The 21,413-nt window shown below is 37.9% G+C and overlaps 4 protein-coding genes across 4 annotated transcripts; 2 read left to right on the forward strand and 2 right to left on the reverse strand. All coding sequences in view use genetic code 12, as the record gives it.

Moving 5' to 3' along the window:
* Positions 1-702: 702 nt before the first annotated feature.
* GNP1_1 (amino acid transporter) lies at positions 703-2,448 on the reverse strand (the record flags this gene model as incomplete). The annotated part of the gene is made up of 1 exon (XM_001523401.1): positions 703-2,448. The coding sequence occupies one exon, from the start codon at positions 2,446-2,448 to the stop codon at positions 703-705; it is 1,746 nt and encodes a 581-aa protein (XP_001523451.2).
* Positions 2,449-5,556: 3,108 nt separating this feature from the next.
* PVL30_002394 (uncharacterized protein) lies at positions 5,557-7,317 on the forward strand (the record flags this gene model as incomplete). The annotated part of the gene is made up of 1 exon (XM_061119366.1): positions 5,557-7,317. One exon carries the CDS (start codon positions 5,557-5,559, stop codon positions 7,315-7,317), a length of 1,761 nt encoding a protein of 586 aa, XP_060975349.1.
* A 6,963-nt stretch (positions 7,318-14,280) lies between these two features.
* On the reverse strand, positions 14,281-15,996 carry GNP1_2 (amino acid transporter; the record flags this gene model as incomplete). Its single annotated transcript, XM_001523403.1, has 1 exon — positions 14,281-15,996. The coding sequence occupies one exon, from the start codon at positions 15,994-15,996 to the stop codon at positions 14,281-14,283; it is 1,716 nt and encodes a 571-aa protein (XP_001523453.2).
* A 4,378-nt stretch (positions 15,997-20,374) lies between these two features.
* PVL30_002396 (uncharacterized protein) lies at positions 20,375-20,950 on the forward strand (the record flags this gene model as incomplete). The annotated part of the gene is made up of 1 exon (XM_001523404.1): positions 20,375-20,950. One exon carries the CDS (start codon positions 20,375-20,377, stop codon positions 20,948-20,950), a length of 576 nt encoding a protein of 191 aa, XP_001523454.2.
* Between the last annotated feature and the right edge of the window lie 463 nt (positions 20,951-21,413).

The following is a 21,413-nucleotide window of genomic DNA, read 5'->3' on the forward strand; positions in this document are numbered from 1 at the left end:
ATCATTTATTTATTTATTGGGCACCACTCCATTGAGTCACTCGAGGACTTACCCCAACCTCGAGTGCATGCATTGAGTAGTCCTGGCAACACTCAAAAGTACTCCATTTACACACACACTCTTTCTCTCTGTTTTTTTTCTGATGTACTCTAGACACCAACTGGCAACAGTTTATAGCGTATATATATATATATATATATATATATATAAGTCTCTTTTATAAGACGCGTCTTTTGGTTGCAAGTGCAGTTACGGCAAATGCAGAGGAGAAATTTGCAAAAACCTTGTCAGAGCCACTTCACTAACAGATTTAGCTTTTGCAAAATAAACATACACTTTTGTTTTTTTTTGCCAACACTTGACAAATGGATAAACAAACAAAGAAAGACACACAGGGTATAGGATGTTGTGTAACTGGTAACTGATGACCATTCAACATCAGACACGAAACACCAACCATTTAAAAGAAATACAGATTGTATCATCAATTCTAAAAGATTCTAATAGTACACACACAAACATACATACACACACACTTAGTCAAATATGTGACAAATAGAAATTTAACATAAAACAAAATATCACTTGCACTATTCAACATTGTAACCAGTCTCTAGTCTCTAGTCTCCAATCCTCCAATCCTCCAGTTACTGTCTAGTCCTCACACTCCAATATTATTTTTTCTTTTCTTTTTCTCTTTCTTTAATCAAAGCAGACAATCAATGCCTTCTTCCAAAATGGAGCTCTCTTGTACCTCTCCTTATCCTCTTCATTCTCCAACTCCAAAATCTCAGGATCATAAATCACCCTATCCTTATTGACATCAATGTCCAGCACCTTTTTACCCAACTTCCAGTTCCTGGTCCACACCTTGTGCACAATATAACATAACAAAAACACTGGTGCACCAAGATAATTCTCAAAGAAATTATTGGCATCAGCATCTCCCGCAGGAAACAAACTAGTCCAAAACTGCGCAATCAATATAAGCGAATTGATAAGAATGGCAACATACGAACCCCAAACACCAGTTGGCGAACGGTAGGCCAACGAGCTCAATGGAATACCATTATACTTCAAAGCCTGTCTAAACCTCACATGACAAACACAAATAAACAACCAACAAAGCACAAACGAAATACCTGAAATGGATAAAAGCCAAGTGAAAACCGTTTCTTCTTTATCATAAGCAGCAATAAAGGCAAATAAACTCGAAATCACAGTAACAATCAATGCAGTCAATGGTCTTCCTCTCTTGTCAATATAATTCATCCATTTGGGTGCAAGTCCCTGTTCAGCCAACGACTGCATCAATCTTGGAGAACTATACATGGCAGCAGTAGCCACCGATGTAACCGAAATTAAAATAACTGCATTGATAATATGTGGAAGAACCTTGACTCCATGCAACTCAGCAGCCAACACATAGGGCGAGGCATGCGTAGCTGCATCACCCGAACCCATCAATCTATCAGAATTATATGGAACCAATAAACCAACAAACGTCAACGATCCAAGAAACAAAATCACAACTTTGACATAAACCAATTTGGAAGCTGCACGAATAGAATGGCGTGGATTCTTGGTTTCACTAGCCGATAATGAAATAAACTCTGAACCACCCAACGAAAAAGCACCAGTAACAAATACTGAGGCCAAACCTTTAAATGAGGTAAATGCACCAGGATCATGGTAATATCTACCACCAATAAAACCTTGTGGTCCACCACCAACATCAATAATCAATCCAAAAATAACAAACCCACAAAGCATCAACACTTTACAAGAGTTAAAAACACTTTCAAATACCGAGTACATCTTTGCACCACCAAAATTGATAAACACAACAAACACTAAAAAGATGGTGACCCATACATCTGGATTAATTGTGGTGGTCCAAAACTTGATAGTCATTGCTGCTGTAACCAATTCCAAACTAATAACACAACACCATTGGAAAGCATAGTTCCATCCCAATGCAAAACCCAAACTCTCATCAATAAACTTGGAGTAGTAAGATTGGAACCCACCAGGCAATCCACTATATGCAATAGTCAATTCTGATAATGAATTAATCATTGGTGCCAACATTGCAAGACCAGTGATGGCATATGCAATAAGCACACCAGCAGGACCAGCCATACGCAATTTACTTCCTGCAGCCACGAGCAAACCAGTACCCAAACCAGTTGACAACGACATCAAACGCAATTCAAACTTGGAAATAGCCTTTTGACGGTCGGCACCTGCCTCTGTTACTGGTGGTGCACGTTTAAAACCATCCAATACCGAGTAGTAATAATTCTGAAAGGGTGAAGAGCCAGTTCTAGATGTCTTGGACTGTGACGAGAGCAGGACATTGTCGTCAATTTCAAACTTTTCAACACTGCGTTGCTCAACTTCATAGTGTGTGCTTGTCAGCTTAACCGGATTTATCGATTGTGCCATGTTTTATAAAATGTATATATAGCAATAGACTCTGGTTGAAACTTTGATACCTTTTGTCAAATGAATAAATGAATAAATAAATAATTAATTAAGTGGCAATGAAGGATAAAAAATTATTATTAGTTAGATGTAGGTGAATATGGGAATGGTGGTCAAGATGGTTAATTGAATATATTTGTTGTTTTTTTATTGTTAAACAGGTATAACCCAAGTGTAGATGTAAATCAAAACAAAGACAAAAACCTAGAAAATAAAGGGGAAATCCAGGTGACTTTAATATAAATGAAGGAGTGAAGGAATGAAAAAGAAAAATTTAAAATTTAAAATTACAAAAGTAATAAAGTCGAAAGATAAGAAGGAAAGAATGAGATTACAAAAAAATTATTGATTCATATTCGTGAGACTCAAAAGGTTTGGGGTATGAGCCAAAGGATGCAAAAGCACATTGAAAATAAATAAAAAAATAAAAAAATAAAAATAAAAATAAAAAGAGAAAGAGAAAGAGAAAGAGATGGCTAATATTACGTAGTGTGTGTGTGTCTGTGCACACATTTACATATACAAATTTCATAAAATAACACAAACACCTCGCTACACGCTTAATCTTATAGGTATCGTCATCACTAAACTCCGAAATAGGGCTCATGAAAAAATAAGTCAAAGTAAAGAACTAAAATAGAAAAAAATAATAGTATTGTAGTATTAACATTACATTAATCTTTTTTTTTTTTAATATTTTTATTTTGCAGAAACTAAGATGTTGGGCAAAAAAAAAATACAAAGGAAAACAAAAAGTGGAGATAACGAATGTTTATGAAAGATAGATGGTTATTTGGTAATTTGGAAAGAAGGTTCACAACCGAGCTGTAGATTGCATGTACTTGCCTGTTTTGTTTTGTTTTTTTGTTTTGGTTGATTAGAGAAGCTCGCTAGACTTTCCCTGGAATGAAAAAAAGTGTAGATGAGAGATGCTTGAGATATTACTTTGGATGTTTTGGCGCATTTCTTTTTCTTCTTTTTATTTTTTTATTTTTTTTTCTCTTTTGAGATGATCCGGTAGCAGCAGCAGCAGCAATTCCAATTTCTGTTTTCTCTTAATAAAAAAATTTATTTTAGTTTTTATTTTTTTTATTTTTATTTAATTTATTTTTGCCAGATGGGACGCCACCTACTATATGTTTCAGCAATACATCAATATACCCAAACCCCACCAATTGTTTACAATAAACTCCACCACATATAGCCCTTAACATTACCCTACATTACATTACAAACGTTCAATAGAGTGCTGTAGTTTATCCACTTTTAGTAGCAGTTGAGAAATTAAAACACCATCATTCTATTTCTACTACATGTTGTCACAGTGCGACACACATTGGACGCTCTGTGCCCTCGTTTCCGCTAAGTGAATATTTGGAGAATATTGCACGACATAGGAAACTTGAAACTTCAAACAAGATGAGTTTATATAAATAGGAACGAGAAGTGGTAAAATTAACTTATCACTATTATATAGAAATATCGGTAAAATATAGATTTTATACGGTCAACTACATTGAACACAAATCACTAGGTGAACGTGCAGAGTGTATACTCTCACGATTCTCCTTACTAGTGACTTTGTATGAGACAATTTACTCTCTTAACTTATGAGCATTGAGACCTTTATAGGTGCGATCATTGACAATTACACTTAGTTGGAATATAGCCTATCAAGTCACGAACTCAAACCGCTGGTATCGGTGAGCTACCAGCTCAAACCGATGCTCAGCAGTCGTACACTTGTTACTTGTGACAGTGCTATGCGACAGAATGGCGACCAGAGTGAGGACCTCAAATCCTTGCAAATCATGTTGTTTGAATGATTTGATATGGTTACCTAATATTTCAAGTAATTGATACATTGGTTGAGGCTACTGTTAAGCAGTATTGTCGACCAGGATATTGAATGATCATGACATTTCAATACCTTGGCATTTCAACATTTGGTCAATATCATTTATGAGAAGGACCTGTGGAAGAGTAAATCTCCTATCCACGAATTAATAGCTTCACTATTGTGAACTACAGTTTAAAGGAGGAGCTACTCCTCATTGGAGAACTATGCGAGTTTAGTCCAATGGAACATAATGCATCGTAGTCATCGGGACGTATCCGAGACTACACCAGAAAATATCAAATAGCGTATACTGTCAACACTTTATGATGGAATATTCACCCATCAGTTGACAAAGGGCGAAGGTTGTAGACGTTAGACAGAGTGCAACTATAGACCGAATAGAGTCGTGTCTGCTGACTTGGCTATAGTTTGAAGGCTGTACGTGTGATAGACATGGCGTTGAAACGAGTACCGAAGATTGCACGGGTATAGGTGGCTACCCTCAATTGGTGCAAAGATCGAGGAAAGTATTTTTAGGATAATGACCACATCCCTAATTTGGGTTTATATCATTTTTTTAAAAAAGACTTATTACATTCTAGAAGGTAAATAAGCACCGTTAAAGCAGCGTTTAAGAAATCATCATTACTGTCTACGGACTCATCTGAGTATGATGGTAGCAGACTAAACAAACTACACGGGTTATCGGTGAGGTAGAATTACACCAGATAAAAACGGCGGAGATGGTAACTACCGAGGGAAAGACTAAATTGCATCTCGCAAGAAAGACTATATAGCATCTTGAGAGAAAGACAGAATTGCATCCCGAAAGAAGCAACCAATTATTATTATGAAACTACAGTGTTTCAATAGGTCGTTCAATCATCACTTTATTAGAGATACTGACTTAGCGCCTGCTATATAGGAGGAGTCAAATCCGAGGCACTCATTTATTGTCGACAAAATTTTTAAGATGAGGCCAGGATACACGACTATGCGCTGGTGAAAAATTTTCACCCTACTCAACAAAAATTGTTGTCCACGACCTCTTACTCGCGTGACGAGAACTATAAGTATTCCCGAGATTGATTGAACGAAACCCTTGATAATTTGGAACAAAGGGTTTATCTACCATAAAAACATTTCACCAAAAAGTTTAACACCAAGTATATCACATATTACATTCAAGCAAAATATTATTCCAAAAACTTGAAAAACTTCTACTACAAATGTCATCTTCAACAAAAGATTCTAAGACCTCTAATCCTACTCCAAGGAGTATCAACCCTGGTCCAAGTAAACCAGACCTTGCTGGTGTCGACTCATCTTCAATTTCCGGGCAGTCTATTTCTACCTCGGGAAGAGCCGATATGAGCGAAGGTGAAGATGAATCTCCTGGTTTGAAAAGGACAGAAGCTCCTCAAATAAATCAGGTTGAGATTAACGAGATCTTAGACTTGAAATCTGAGATGATGATGATGCAAGAGCAGATGAAACAAATGACTGCTATGTTTAAAGCCGCTATGATTCAAACAGTCCCGCAACTTAGCACTCCTGTACCAGCTAGGAACGATGAGGCTAACAAGGCCCAGATTTCGGATGATAACAACAGCATAACCCTGCCAACTGACGTGCAAATGAAAGTTCATCCGGAAGAACACACATTTTCACCAGGACGTAACTTCCCTACCTCGAGGCCACACTCACTCGCTTCACCCTTGACTCACCAATCCCGTCAAAGTGGTACTCCTAGTGCTTATGGATCTGATAGATCTGTTGCATCTTACGATGGTATCCTTTACCATGGAGAAGTAGTCCATAGCGGATTCTGGGTTGAAGGCCATGAAGAAGCTTGTCAAATCATAAACGAGGCAAGACAGAGGTACCCTCATGGGGAAGACGTCAGGGTAATTCCATACATTCGAGTCCCAGACATAGCTGTCGAAAAGGCATTCATGGCGTACTACGACAAACTCCTTGCCAAACAAGGGAGAACTCAAAATGACAATATGGCACTCGGTCAGTATGACATTGCAAAACGTGTCCCTTTGAAGTTCTCCGATGAGGAAGGTTTCATGTTCTGGTTAAAGTCGGTTTTGTGGCACAAACACACCTACGGTGTTCCTGATAAGCTCATCATTAATGAGTTAAGGAACGGAGCTAATTTGACGAAGTCAGAGTCGTTGAAGGACATGATTGAGATGTCATGTAAGAGTGAGGGCCCCTTTGAACAACCGGTGGTTGATTACTTACCTATCTTGGGCAATGGGGGCACTCCTCCAGAAACGAACCAAGTTACTGATGTTATGACTGCTATCCATGATGCTTTGAAAAAGAAACATAATCCTAGAGTGAAAATGACCATTATTGGTATTGCTGTCAAAAAGTATTTGAGGATCACCAATACATCTCACCTAGCACAGGAAACATGGATCTCAATCTTTAAGACCCTTTTCGAAAGGATGGGTAGTGTCATGGATCAAATAATCATGTATATGACCCCGGAAGTTAAAATCGAAAAGCCGGGAAGGACTGGACCAATAGTCACGTTTGAAGATGCGTCGATCATAAAGATTGGCCTTGGACTCCTCAAGAATAAACCTAACGATAAAATCATTCAAGGTGTCAAATCATACGATTTGACATTTGAGAGGATCTGGGATGCTGTTAATGCAACATTTCAAACGAGGATGCATCTTATCTCAGATGACGAAGAAAAAGATGCCGGTACTACACTGGTGTCTAAAGGTGACAAATCACAAAAGACTACTAAATGTAATTTTTGTGGAAAGTACAGACACACTGTTGATAGTTGCCACTTATTGGTGACTGCTTTGGATGAAAAGTTGGTAAAGAAAGTCGATGGGAAGTATTACTTAGCAAACGGTGAACCGTTGGTCATGGATTTCTATAAGTGTCCCCTTTTAAAACACCTGAGCTTGAAATCTCTAAGTTCTAATGCGAGGCATCGCACGCCCCCAACAAAGTAAGTCCAAGGCAGCACAAGTTATGGAGGTAGAGGTTATTCCTAAGAGTACAGTCACTAGTAACTCTAGAGAAAATACCCACCACGAACGATTACCGACAGAAGTGATGCAATCTAATTCTCATATAATGTCTGATTCAATAGATGAAGTGATTAAACCCGGACCCATCATGATTGATGACGTCCCGGTTTACTTGGTGCACGCAGCCAATGCTCAATCTGCTAAGAAGGTAGTGAAGGATTGGACTGCGAAGAAAGCCCATCTCCCTAGCTCGCGAAAAGATGCTCACAATAAGTTGAAGGCTGATAAGGTGAAACAGCAACTCAATGCAGCAGTTAGACAACGGCAGGAGATGGAGAGAGTGGAGCGTGAAAGCGCACCTAGCCCTGTAACAGAGCAATCTATGCAGGAGTCCCGACGGGAATTAGACACTGAGTCCCCGCCGATCGGAGAGCAGTCTCCACCCTATGACTCACATTTACCATTCCTGGAACTCCAGTTTCCAGATGAAAACATAGACGTAGACCCAGACTACGAGTATGAAGAACCTAGCTCGGCTGGTATTCGGTTCGAACCCTCCGCACTGACAATGGATAGGGAATTAGAAAACCTAGCCATGGAGGACACCGTAGATCCTGATGAAGAGTTAAAGTTATTCCTATCCGAAGGAAAAGGAATTGAACAGACTTCTACGCCACAGGAGAATGGAAACATGATGAGTCACCCTCAAGAAGAAGTGCCTAAGGTGAAATCTGACGTTGTTGTTAATGAACCACTTAATGAGGAACAGGCAAATGCTACCGCTGATGATGGAGTTGACTCCCCAGTGGCTGACGATTCAATTAAACTCTTTAGTGTCGAAGACATCTTGAGAGAGAATCAGCTAGATGAGCTTGCCAAATTAAGTGCAACGTCCGACCAACCACACCACCTTGCTGACGATTCCACTGATCCACAGCGGAAAAGTCAGCGCCGAGTACGTACTAGTAAATTGACCATACTAGACAAACAGGCTGCATTCAAAGATGCCATGAAACATAACTTCTTCGTGTTTATGGATCTTTCGAAGTATTTGGGAATGCACGATGATGCTCGAGCCATGATGAGAGAAAGTACTAAAGCTATGTTGGTTGACAGAGATGTTTTGCAGAAAGCCCTTAAGGATGGTATTGCCAAGTTCAAGAAGAAACCAGTTGTTACTGAAGTAAATCTGACGACCACTTCGACAGGCTACCACCAACCAGGGGTCACTCAAGAACTACTCTGTTTCCCCGCATCCATACATGGCCGTAGGATAGAAATGAAATACGACACCGCGGCCCAGTTGAGTTTGATCAACCCGCAAACACTAAAAGGGTTACCAATTAAGCCTTTTCCCTTGAGCCAGCCAGTATTTGTTCAAGGTGTTAATAATGACACCAAAGCAATTACTCAGGGAGTGTTTTTAGATGTTACTGTCCATTTCATCTCCTTACCTGCAATCCTCTATTTGCACGAGCAAATTCCTGTTGGTCAGGTACTACTCGGGTTGCCATTCCAAGATGCGCACAAACTCTCCATTGGGTTTACTGATGATGGTGATAAACGAGAGTTACGTTTCCGCGCGAATGGCAACATTCATAAATTCCCTATTCGTTACGATGGGGATTCTAACTACCACATCGATTCATTTCCAACTGTCCAAGTGAGTCAAACCGTCGTCATTCCTCCCCTTTCAGAGATGCTTCGACCTGCATTTACCGGGTCTAGGGCGAGCGAAGATGATATTCGGTATTTCGTGGACCAATGTGCTGAGGTGTCTGATGTCTTCTACATTAAAGGTGGAGACCCTGGCAGACTTAAGCCTGAAATACACCCTCCCGTTCGTATCAACTTGCGAGATCCGAATGTTCACTGGCGGATGAAATCGATCCCATTAGGATCTAAACGTACCGCTGCAGTAGAGATTCTCCAAGAAATGATACGACAGGGGCAATTGGTCTATAGTGATGCGACTTATCGGAACCCATGGTTTCTCATAAGTAAGAAGGATGGAAGGCATCGATTGTTGATTGACCTTCGGGAACTCAACAAAAATGTGGAGTTGGAAGGGGGTCACCCACTCTCCGTGGATGATCTCACTACAGAGATTAGTGGTTGTTGGTTTATAAGTACTATTGATGTGCAGAATGCGTATTTTCAAATACCATTGGATGCTGCTACTAGCGATGTTACCAGTTTTAACAGCCCGTTAGGTTTGTTGAAGTATGCTGTCCTTCCTCAAGGATATATCAATTCAGTAAGTGAGTTTAGTTCTATCTTACAAAAGATTTTGAGCCCAGTTGCGAAGGATGTGATGTGTTTTATTGACGACATTGCCATCGTGGGTCCCAAAGTAGATGAACTTACCGACTCACTGGTTCGAGAACACCTAGATAAGATTGTCGAAGTGTTCCGTCTTCTAACCAATGCTGGCTTGAAGATTAACCCTGCGAAGTTAAAGATCGCTGTACCTGAATGTGATTTTCTTGGATACCATATTTCACCTGCAGGGAAAACGTTAATTAGGGGTCAAGTGGATGCATTATTGAATTACCCACTCCCTAACACGGTCAAACAGCTAGAAAGTTTGCTTGGCTTGGTCAATTATTACCGACAGTTGATTGTAGGGCATGCTGAGTTGACTGCTCCCCTCTACAACTTAGTCAATCAAGCAAGGAAGGAACCCAAGCATCAGATTCATTGGGATCCTACAACTAAGCGGTTTTTCCACCAAATCATCACAGTACTAACCAACCAACCGATTCTCCAACCCCTTAATTTTAAGGACCTCATTACTGTCCACACTGATGCTTCGACAGACTCTTGGGGTGGTGTGTTGCAAAACACCAATGCGGCTGGAGAATCGAAACTAGTCCTGTGCTATTCTGGAAAGTTCCATGGTTCTGAAAAGAACTATACTATTTACGAAAAGGAACTTTTCAGTATTTATAAGACGTTTGATGCAATCCATCCACTCTTGTTTGGATTTACTGGGGTCATTCATTTGTACTGTGACAACAAAGCTCTTGTCCTTGTGATGAATAAACCACTCGATAATTCACACTTTGTAAATCGGGTTTACAAATGGTTGAACTTCATCAGGACCTTCAACTATCAGATCCATCACATTGATGGACTGAAAAACATCATTGCCGATGCTCTTAGCCGATGCCACACGTCTACTCCGCAGACTGATCATTATGAGGTCAGAGAAGCTATTGCCGAGTTTAGGGCGAAGTTGGATCCTAAAGTACTAGCAGAAGTTAATGTTGTTACCATTGAAGCTGAGCCTAATAACAGTTATAAGAAGATCCCACTTCAAGCGCTTAGAAAGTACCTTGAGGCACGTACCATTCCCGTTTCGCACAACGCACCTGCTGACGCCAGACGTTTCATCAACCGCGCACTAGAGTTCTATTTACATGATGGAATCCTTTACAAGTTAGGTCGGACCGGTTCATACACTCGACGCGTCGTTTATGAGAACAATCAGGTTGAACACATATTCAATCTTGCTCATAGAGATCGTGGTCACCCAGGAGTTGAGACTACGTTCAATCTAATAAATACTGGATTCTACATTCCGAACCTCTATCGCAGACTTGCCGACTATATCAAACGGTGTGTTTATTGTCAAAAGGACCAACCTGCAACTAGGCAGCGGGATCCATTGTACTTGAACTACCCGGCTGGTATGTTTCATACAATCGTCTGTGACTGCGTTAAGCTCCGTGACGCTACTGTTGTCGTTGCACGTGACGAATTTCTGGGATGGCCCGAAGCTCAGGTTTTACCAAAGGTTACTGCAGAGGCAGTAGCCGACTTTATTTATTCAAACTTTATTGCTCGTGTAGGAACCTTTAGTGTTTTGAAAACCGACAATGGTCGTGAATTTCACAATGAGGTCCTCCAGCAATTGCTCTCAAATTATGGCATTTCTCCATCTTATTCTGTACCGTACCATCCGCAGGGGAATGGGATGATCGAAGCGTCGCACAAACGACTTATCAGATTCATCAAACTGGTTCCAGAGAATAAGAATTTGAGCAAAGTTTTGAATGCTGCATTGTGGGTGGATCGTACTACGGTTCGTAAACGTACGGGATTCACACCACAATACTTGGTTTTTGGATTTGAAGGTAATAATCTGCTCCAATCATTGATGCAAACACCATCTGATATACAACAATACACGGAGGACGAACTATTCAAGTTCCGCGTTGGTCAGTTTTATTTCCGTAAACAACAGGAAGACTCTGCTAAGGAAACTCAACGCCGCGATCGGGATCATCAGAAGGAAGTTTTTGACAAACGTTATGACACTAATGTACCGATCAAGAAAGGAGACTTAGTCTTAGTTTACGATGCTGCTACCAACAAGATGGGCTTGAATTGGTCGGGTCCTTTCGTTGTCCGGAAGGTGCTGTCGAGGATTTACTATCTTAGTAACCTCCAAGGCATTCCCATGAAACGTCAGTATACTAGGGAGATGTTGAAACCGTTTGTTGCCGCTCCGCTTAGTACTACAAAATGATTTTCTACTTTGCAGGGGGGGAGGCCACAACGGTTATCATCAATTTGTACAGTTATTTTACCTCAAATCAATTTTTTCCGAAATGCAATGAAAATAAGGCCGTATCGCTCATTCAGACTCTGAAGGGGGGGAGGATGTCACAGTGCGACACACATTGGACGCTCTGTGCCCTCGTTTCCGCTAAGTGAATATTTGGAGAATATTGCACGACATAGGAAACTTGAAACTTCAAACAAGATGAGTTTATATAAATAGGAACGAGAAGTGGTAAAATTAACTTATCACTATTATATAGAAATATCGGTAAAATATAGATTTTATACGGTCAACTACATTGAACACAAATCACTAGGTGAACGTGCAGAGTGTATACTCTCACGATTCTCCTTACTAGTGACTTTGTATGAGACAATTTACTCTCTTAACTTATGAGCATTGAGACCTTTATAGGTGCGATCATTGACAATTACACTTAGTTGGAATATAGCCTATCAAGTCACGAACTCAAACCGCTGGTATCGGTGAGCTACCAGCTCAAACCGATGCTCAGCAGTCGTACACTTGTTACTTGTGACAGTGCTATGCGACACATGTGAACAGAATGTTAACTTACAAAGATGCTTTTCCTATACAAAAAAGACTTGCTAATAGCTTAGAATTTTCTTAAGAAATTAGCCTCACTGAAACCAAGGACACAACCATACATTATCACCCACCAATCACATATCTCAAGAAACTGATTATACCTTCCTAATTTTTTTTTATGTATATATTTTTTTTTAATTCTTTTTTTTTTTGCTATTTAATTCGATGATTAGTTTGTGTTTGGTTAGTTTGCCGCTAGGAAGAGAGAAAAAGTACCAAGCCAAAGCCAAAGCCAAACTAAACTAAACCAAGTCACACACGTCACACACACGTCACATCTCTACTTCTTTTATTTTCGGGTCGTTGCGCTAGCCTATCCGCTACGCCCTCGGCCCTCCTCCCCGGAACTACCTCTTCTTCCCCCCCCCCCCCCCCAAAGAGTATTGTTAGCGCACATTAACTTCCGAACAAAAGTAATACAAAAGTAATACAAAAGTAAAGAGCATCACTCGTTCCAAGAAAAAAAAGAACAGAAACAGAAACAGAAACACTTCAAATTTAATTTCTATTTTTTTTTGTCTCTTTAAATAGTTTAGTACTTGATGCATAGCAACTGTTTTGTGTCATATATGTCTATTGTGTCTCTCTTCAGTTTGCCGTTTAAGATTTTGTATGCCTTGCCCTGTCCCTTCCCTTTTCCCCCTCCTCTTCTCTCTTCTCTCTTCTCTCTTTATATATAACCAAATAGAATAAAATAATATAATAAAACAAAGAGCAATAAAGAGCACACAATATGCAAATGCAAATGACTATACAACCCACGGCGTTTTCACGTTTTCATAAACAACACACATACTGCAACACCAATTTCAACTTTAACTTCAACTTCAACTCCTCCATCTCTCTTTAACCAACACATCTAGTTGCTACACTCTTTTTCTTTTTTTAGTCACCACAAGAAGGAACATGCTCTGTACCCCAGACACTTCCCCACACACAACAGATCCTCCTTAATGGTACATATGCTTAAAATGAAATAGAACAAAGCAAAACAAAGCAAAGCAAAGCATGTAGTGGACTGACACCCAATCTTCCCCTTCCCCTCCCCCTCCCCCCGCTTCCAACAAAAGACAATACATCACTTTTATTGTTAATTATATTTGCGTACTAACACCACCCGCCAAGTATATAGAAACCAAATCAATTGACCCTGTATAACTAAATCATTTTTTTTATTTTTCTTTCTTTTTTTTCTATTTTAGCGGGGCTAGTTGTAAAATTATAAAGGAGATAATGAAGCAGAAACAAAAAGCAACAAAAAAATTGGGGTAAATAGAAAAACGGAAGAGGTCACTAGAGTTGAAGATATGAAATGTAGAATAGCAGAAGCGAAAAAGGGTAGAGACAAAAAAGGTACCATCGTAAATGTAAATAGGTAAAACTAGAAATGGAAAACGTAGGCGAGAATAGAGGAAAAACTAAACACTTGCCTAACAACAGTTTTTATAATAGAAAGCAAATGGGATCAAAACCCAGTATACAGAAAAAAAGAATTAGAGAAAGATAAGGAGTGATAGATAAGAAATTGGAAATTTATTACTCTACATCGCGGTTACGGTCCATTCATTCTACACTTTTTTTTTTTTGGTAATTGATTACCCAATCTAATCAACAATTTTAAATAAAGATTTCATAGATACCAATATCATAACTAGAAAATTTGACGATAATGCAAGTAATTCAATACAATCTGTTATCAGTTGCATAAATCAATCAACTGGCTTCAATAACTTTACCATCTCGCTAAATACATATCCATTCAATAATCAATCAAAAAGGACAATCAATATCTTTTTCCAAATTGGCGCATTTCTAAACCTCGCCTTATCGTCTTCTGCTTCCTGAAGCACTAAATCGTAATCCTTAATTACCCTATCTTGGTTGACATCAATCTCATCAATAGGTTTCCACATTTTCCAATTCCTAGTCCAAAGTTTATGCGCACAATAAACAAAGATAAATACAGGTGCTCCAAGATAATTCTCAAAAAATGAATTGGCATCTGGCTTATCACTGGGGAACAAACTAGTCCAGAATTGGGCAATAAGAATAAGAAAGTTGATTATGGCACCAATATAGGAACCCCAAACACCAGTAGTGGAAACATACTCCAAGGAACTGAGTGGAATATTGTTAAACTTTAATGCTTGTCTAAATCTAATATGACAAATGCAAATAAACATCCAACAAAGAACAAATGAAATACCGGAGATGGATAATAGCCATGTAAACACTACATCCTCCTTGTCATAAGCAGCAATATAGGCAAAAAACGACGAAATAACCGTCACCAACCATGCAGTTAATGGTCTACCTTCCTTATCCACATACAACAACCACTTGGGTCCCAAACCTTGTTCTGACATTGATTGAATCAAACGCGATGAACTATACATGGCAGCTGTAGCCACCGATGTAACCGAAATTAAGATAACGGCATTGATAATGTGTGGAATAACTTTGACACCATGTATTGCTGCTGCCAATACATAAGGTGAAGCGTGCGATGGAGACTCACCTCCAAGTAACCTATCTGAATTGTATGGCACCAAGAGTCCCACTATGGTTAAAGAGCCAAGAAACAATACAATAACTTTCCAATAAACAAACTTGGTTGCTGACCTCAACGCCAACTTGGGATGCTTAGTCTCAGCTGCAGAAACACTGATAAACTCAGAGCCACCTAATGAAAAAGAACTAGTAACAAACACTGAGGCCAACCCTTTAAATGTCGTAAATGCACCGGGCTCATGGAAATACTTTGCACCAATATAGCCTTGGGATCCAGCACCAGCATTGATACAGATACCAAAAATAACAAATCCACAAAGCATCATTACTTTGATCGAGTTCATTGTTGATTCGGCAACCGAGTACACTTTTGCATTGAAAATATTGATCAATACAACAAACAACAAGATTATAGTTACCCATACACATGGGTTAATGGTTGTTGTCCAGTATTTGATTGTCATTGAAGCAACAACCAACTCCAAACTTATAATACACACCCATTGAATAGCGTATTGCCAGCCCAATGCAAAACCCAAACTCTCATCAATAAACTTGGAGTAATAAGATTGGAACCCACCGGGCAAGCCTGGATATGTTATACTCAATTCAGCCAAGGAGTTCATCATGGGTACAAGCATTGCTAAACCAGTTATTGCATAGGCAATAAGCATACCTGCAGGTCCTGCAGCACGCAACCTACCGCCAGCAGCCACGAGCAAACCAGTGCCCAATCCTGTCGAAGTAGCCATCAAACGTAATTCCGTTACCGACATGACTTTTTTACGATCGCCACCTGCAACAGAGGCGGGTGGTGCACGCTTAAAACCATCACAAAACTTGGCCCATGTTGTAGTTGGTTCTGGAGACCCGGGACTACTTAGTGATTCTGAAGTAATGGAGAAGCGGGTAGGATCTTTTTTCTCTCTGCTAAAGTCATCGACTACAAACAGAGCAGATTTATCTGACATTTTGTATGTAGTATATGTGAGTCTGATTTGGTTGCTGTGGTTGCAAAAAGGGAGGAAACTAAAAAAAATTTAAAAAAATTAAATGCTGAGAAACAAATCTAATTTGGGGAATAATACCAAAACACTTTTATTATTTTCTTCTATTTGTTTTTCTGTTTTTTTTTTTTTTTCTTTTTGGCTTTGGCAAAAAGTAAATCGTTACTTCACTTTTGCAAATTAGAGTATTCAAGAAAGTGGGAAAAACAGGGTCATATTTAAATGAAATTATTCTGTTTACGTTTTGAAGAATTTAAAATAATAGGAAAAAGGATATCTTCAACATTTTCCATACTATACTGGATTATGCTACTTGCTTTATCGTATCCATCCTTTTTTTTTATAATGTATAGATATATATAAAATCTCTTCCCCACAAATAACAAGATATCCTGCATAGCTCTATTTTTCTTGGATAAATACCTAGCCAAGGCGTGGGCTTAATTTATTTGGTGAGTTAAGAAGAAGAAAAAGTTGAAGAGGAAGAAGAAGAAGTAAAGTAAAAAAAAGAAAAAAGGCATTGTAAAACAGAATTTCTGGATTACTTTAGAAGCTTGTACTTGTTGCACTTGAAAATAATCACTTGATTGGATGATAAGCAGCAACAATACACTCTACAGATGCCAAAAAAGGATATTGAAGGTGATGAAATATTTCTAAAATGGCATTCTTAAGGGCCGCCACCCCCACTCCCACTCCCCCCCTCCACTAACCCCATCCCAAACAATTACGGGCAAAAGAGAGAAAGAAGAAAAATAAAATATATATAAAAACAGATTCGATTATTAAAGCATATAGAGTAAATCATGCAATTCTTGTAATTATTAACCCATAAAAAAGATTAAAGAAGAAGAAAAAGTTGAACAGAGATATTATATTTCACTTTTCCTCAGTTACTTTACGGCGAGGTCTCAGCCCATTATGACATTTTGCATTATTCAGGCGTTGTTATATATTTTTTTTTTATCTTTTTTTTTTTTAATTTATTTCACCGTCCTTATCCTCCAAATCTCTCTCTCTCTAACATACTTTTCCTTCTCTTTATTGACTTTGACTTAGTGTTGTGTGCATTTTTGAAGAGAAAGAAAAAACTATTGACAGGGAATTTTGTATCCAGATCGCCCTTTTGCTTTTCGAATTGGTTGGCTTATTCTCTTTTAGCGAACACCATAAAGCTATTTGCAAGTTTCAGCCGTATCACCATTTCAAGTTGGATAGTTTGCTCCGCCCCCTTGCCCCCCCCCTCCCCACAACCCAACTTAGTTCCAACATTAAAATGAAAAATCGCAAAGGTGAGACAGAACCACCAACGCCTTGAACTAAACTTTTAGGGCACAATTTACAGTTGAGCAAATTAACGCAAAATACAAAATACAAAATTACAAAGAGATGTTATCTAGATCCTTCAATTTTTTTTTTTTTGTGTTTTCAAAGTTTTTTGAATAAAAATTAATGATAAAATAAAAACAATGGACTTCTTTCTCAAAACTTTTCAGTAAGCTTTGCTCATCTTTGTGCAGATACCATTTCATTCAACCAAGCATACATTTTGACAACTAACTTTGATTCAAGGCGGTATACATGGGTATCGAGAAAGAGAGAATGAAAAAGAAAAGGGGAAACTGTGGAAATAGCTCCTACTAATTTTTATTCCTTCCTACAAATCCTTGTTTTGTCAGGCAACAACCTATTGATGCTATGGTATTGATTGTAGAAAGCAAAGGAAAATTGAGGGAAAGAATCACACACATAGAAATAATCTCTATACTCCAACCCCGAAACCGGACAAATCAAGACAAGAGCATAAAATTTTGGTGCACATTTTTGCTTTTGCTGTTGCTGTTGTTGCTGTTGCTGTTGTTGTGCCTTCATTTTACTTCATTTCAATTTATGCTATATCTTCGACATATCAACAGCTTGATGCAGCTCTTGTTAATGACAAACAATTTGGTGTTGGACGTTATTTGGGCAAAATAACAAATTGGTACTGAACACTTTTCTTAGCGGCTTTTCTGAATCAACGCCTTTGATTTTCATTTTTCATTTTAATTTTCATTTTTTTTAACTTTGTGGTGCTGATAATGAAATTGTAAACACACTCGACAATGTTTAGCGCCAAAATATGACTTAGCGGCATTCTGACAAAAAAAAAAACAGTTGAATTACAAGAAAAATATTAAAAGTCCAAAGAAAAAAAAAAAAGAAATAAAGAATGAAAAAACTTTTTGAACACGTGACATGATATTCTAATGATATTGGGGGGGGGGGGGTGATTGAAAACATCTAAATCTTATCTATGGGAGTATAAATTAACCTTTGCCAAGTATATTACGAAAGCAAACAAAAGAGTGGGAAAAGAGGAGTGAATGCTTGGAAATTGGTGTAAATCAAAAGAAAGGTTATGTGACAAGGTCGAATCGGGGAAACAATAAAAAAAAAGTTATTTTGAATTTTGACCACGATTTGATGAAGTAAGAAATTCCATATATTCCTGAGTTGAAAATATCCCTAGCCAAAAGTTATTTGTAGTGACCAATGTAGCTGTATTGAAGTTTTAGTGTGGACTCAAGATTACACCACGATCTCGGGCTACTACACGAGTGTACCCTATTCATTTCATTTCATTTCATTTCTTTCTTTTTTTTTGGGTTTCAACAAGACCCCAAACTCAAATTCAGATTAAAATACAGGATTAGCATTTAGCATTTAGCATGTAGCATTTGGCTTTTGGCATATGGTAACATACAAATACGAAGAAACTTTAGTATTAGAAAAGTTTACCATAGCTCTAAATCCATCTACTCAACCCCCCATCCTCTCAGCCCCTTTTCTCTCATATACAAACAATCTATACACGGCAATAGTGAGCTGCAGTGAAAAGGTAAAACCATTTACATTCAAATGCCGTTCATATTTCCTTCAACCTATTCACTGCTGTCCGCACAATAACAAGATTGAACTTATTGTTTCTTTGGATTTTTTATCATTATTGAAATTTAGAATTTAAAAATAAAATGTCTGGGGTAAAAGCTTTGTTTCATATAAAGAATACCTCAAAAAAGAAGTTATCTCCACTTGGTCGTGTTTTCCTTCAAACTTTTCAAGATAAAATGTTGAAGATATGGTAGAATCTTGAATTACAAATTCAAATTGCAAAAGCTACGAAAACTGGTGAATTTATGAACTTTTGAAGAAAATAAATCACGTGATTTGTACTTTCTCTGTGTTTTTTTTTCGCCTCTTCTAATAATATACTTCTACAATGATTGTTAAAAGATACATAGATACAAATATATAATATATCACCTTGAGGTTTTAAAGGCAAGTGTCATTACATAAATTTTTTGTTTTCTAATCATTTTCATTCTCCGAGCCGAATCCGAATTAACATACAATTTCGATTTAATAAAACTAAATCAATATTGAATACGGAGATAAGAAGTAATAAGCAACAATTCTAGCAAACAGAATATAGAGGGAAATAAACTCCCATCGTGTGAAGGTCTTGACACTGGTATAAAAAACAATACAAAGTAATCGATAGCTAACAAAACTACTTCGAAGTTAACAGTAATCCTTCCCCCCCCCCCTTCACCCGCCAATTTCCTTACTTCGTTATTTTATTTTTCAAGGGAAAAATAGGATGTGTAACCACGTTGGCTGGACTCTGACTTGATCTAGATTATTTGTTAACCAGATGTGAAGCCGGTGGTTGCTGACTATAACCGAAACCACTTGTTTTTGTTTCCTTTTTTCTTTAGCTTTTCTTTTCTATTCTTTTTACGCTCTTTGACATATTCTCGGGTTCAGATTGGCTGGCTCTCGGATCTTATTTACTCAGCTTATTTTAAATCCGCGCCGCATCTCACCTCACCTCACCGCACCATCCGCTCCCCTCCCTTTTAATGTAACCGAAAAAAAACATGACAAATAAAAGATAGAAAAAGCGAGAGAGAAATAAAGGAAGAAGGGATAGAAAGGAACAAGTAGGAAAATTTCAAAAGAGCAAGCTCCATCAGGTAGCGCCTTCCACTTTCTTATTTCTTTCTCGCGTGTAGTCTTTGGAAAATTTCTCTCTTCTCCGCTTTCCTGTATCCCCATCTGATATATAAGCAACTTGTATCACGTCATATTTTTTTTTTCCCAATAGCTACATACCACCACCCTTTCCTATTATCATAGGCTTCATACTTATCATCACCAGCATATATCTCCAACTATCTTTTACTTTAGTTCTTTTATTCTTTTTTCTTATTGTCGACAAAACATTTAGTGAAAGCACCTGGAACTTTACCAAACTACGCTATTGTGTTTTTTTTTTTTTTTTTTTAATTTTCATCAAATGGTGTTATATTTCGAAAACAAGCATAATTACAATTTTGACTTTGAAACTGCAAGTTTAGCATATTTGAACAGATACCCAAACCCATTTGCCAAACATGTCTTATCCGTTGACACTCTAGACCACTATATCGATTCCCAGGGACAATTATGCACCACACGTGTTGTTGTTAAACGAGGCAAACTACCCAGTTTCATCAAACCATTCTTGGGTGTCGCAAATTTGAATTCCTGGATCATTGAAAAATCTATAATCAATCCTAAAACTAAGACCTTGATATCGTATACAAGCAATATTGACCATCGAAAATTTATCAGAGTTGAGGAATATATCAAATACAAAGGTGATGTTGGTGCTGGATGCACAACAGTCGAGAGCAAGGTGAAATTTTCATCCAACTTCTTTGGCTTGAAATCAAAGATTGAAGAATGGAGTCATAAGCGCTTTTCAACGAATATACAAAACTCTAGAGATGGATTGAACTATGTGATGACTAAATTGAAAGAACGAGGAAGAAATTATTTAATTCAAAAGCAAGCACAGATGATGATGCAAATACTGAACCAAGTGGATTAAGATGCAAACGGTGTAAATAAACTATTTGAATGTTTGTCTTTCTTTTTTTATTTTCCCCTTTAACTTGAGCTCTACTTACTTACATACATACATATATATATATATTTATTTTAACGAAGGTTTACGATTACTATTATTATATTATTGTTATTTTTTTTTATCGTATTATTGTTGTTGCTCTTATTGCTGTCATCATTAGTACAACTATTGTTTATACTACTTGGCATTTTTGTTACTGATCTATACAATGGCACTCTTTCTTCCACAAGTCAATTGTCACAGCTAGTACTGAAAACTTAGATGTGGATGGTATTTTCAAGTATAAAACAAAGCATATAGAACTCACATCACGTGACTGTTTTATTTTTGTATTTAGAATAACTCTTGAATTTCGCACGTGACAGCATAGATAAGCAATTATTAAGATAGCGAGTTTGAAACACACCAATTTGGTTACATTCTC

Source organism: Lodderomyces elongisporus, chromosome 3, assembly GCF_030384665.1.
Source record: "Lodderomyces elongisporus chromosome 3, complete sequence".
Lineage (NCBI taxonomy): Eukaryota > Fungi > Ascomycota > Pichiomycetes > Serinales > Debaryomycetaceae > Lodderomyces > Lodderomyces elongisporus.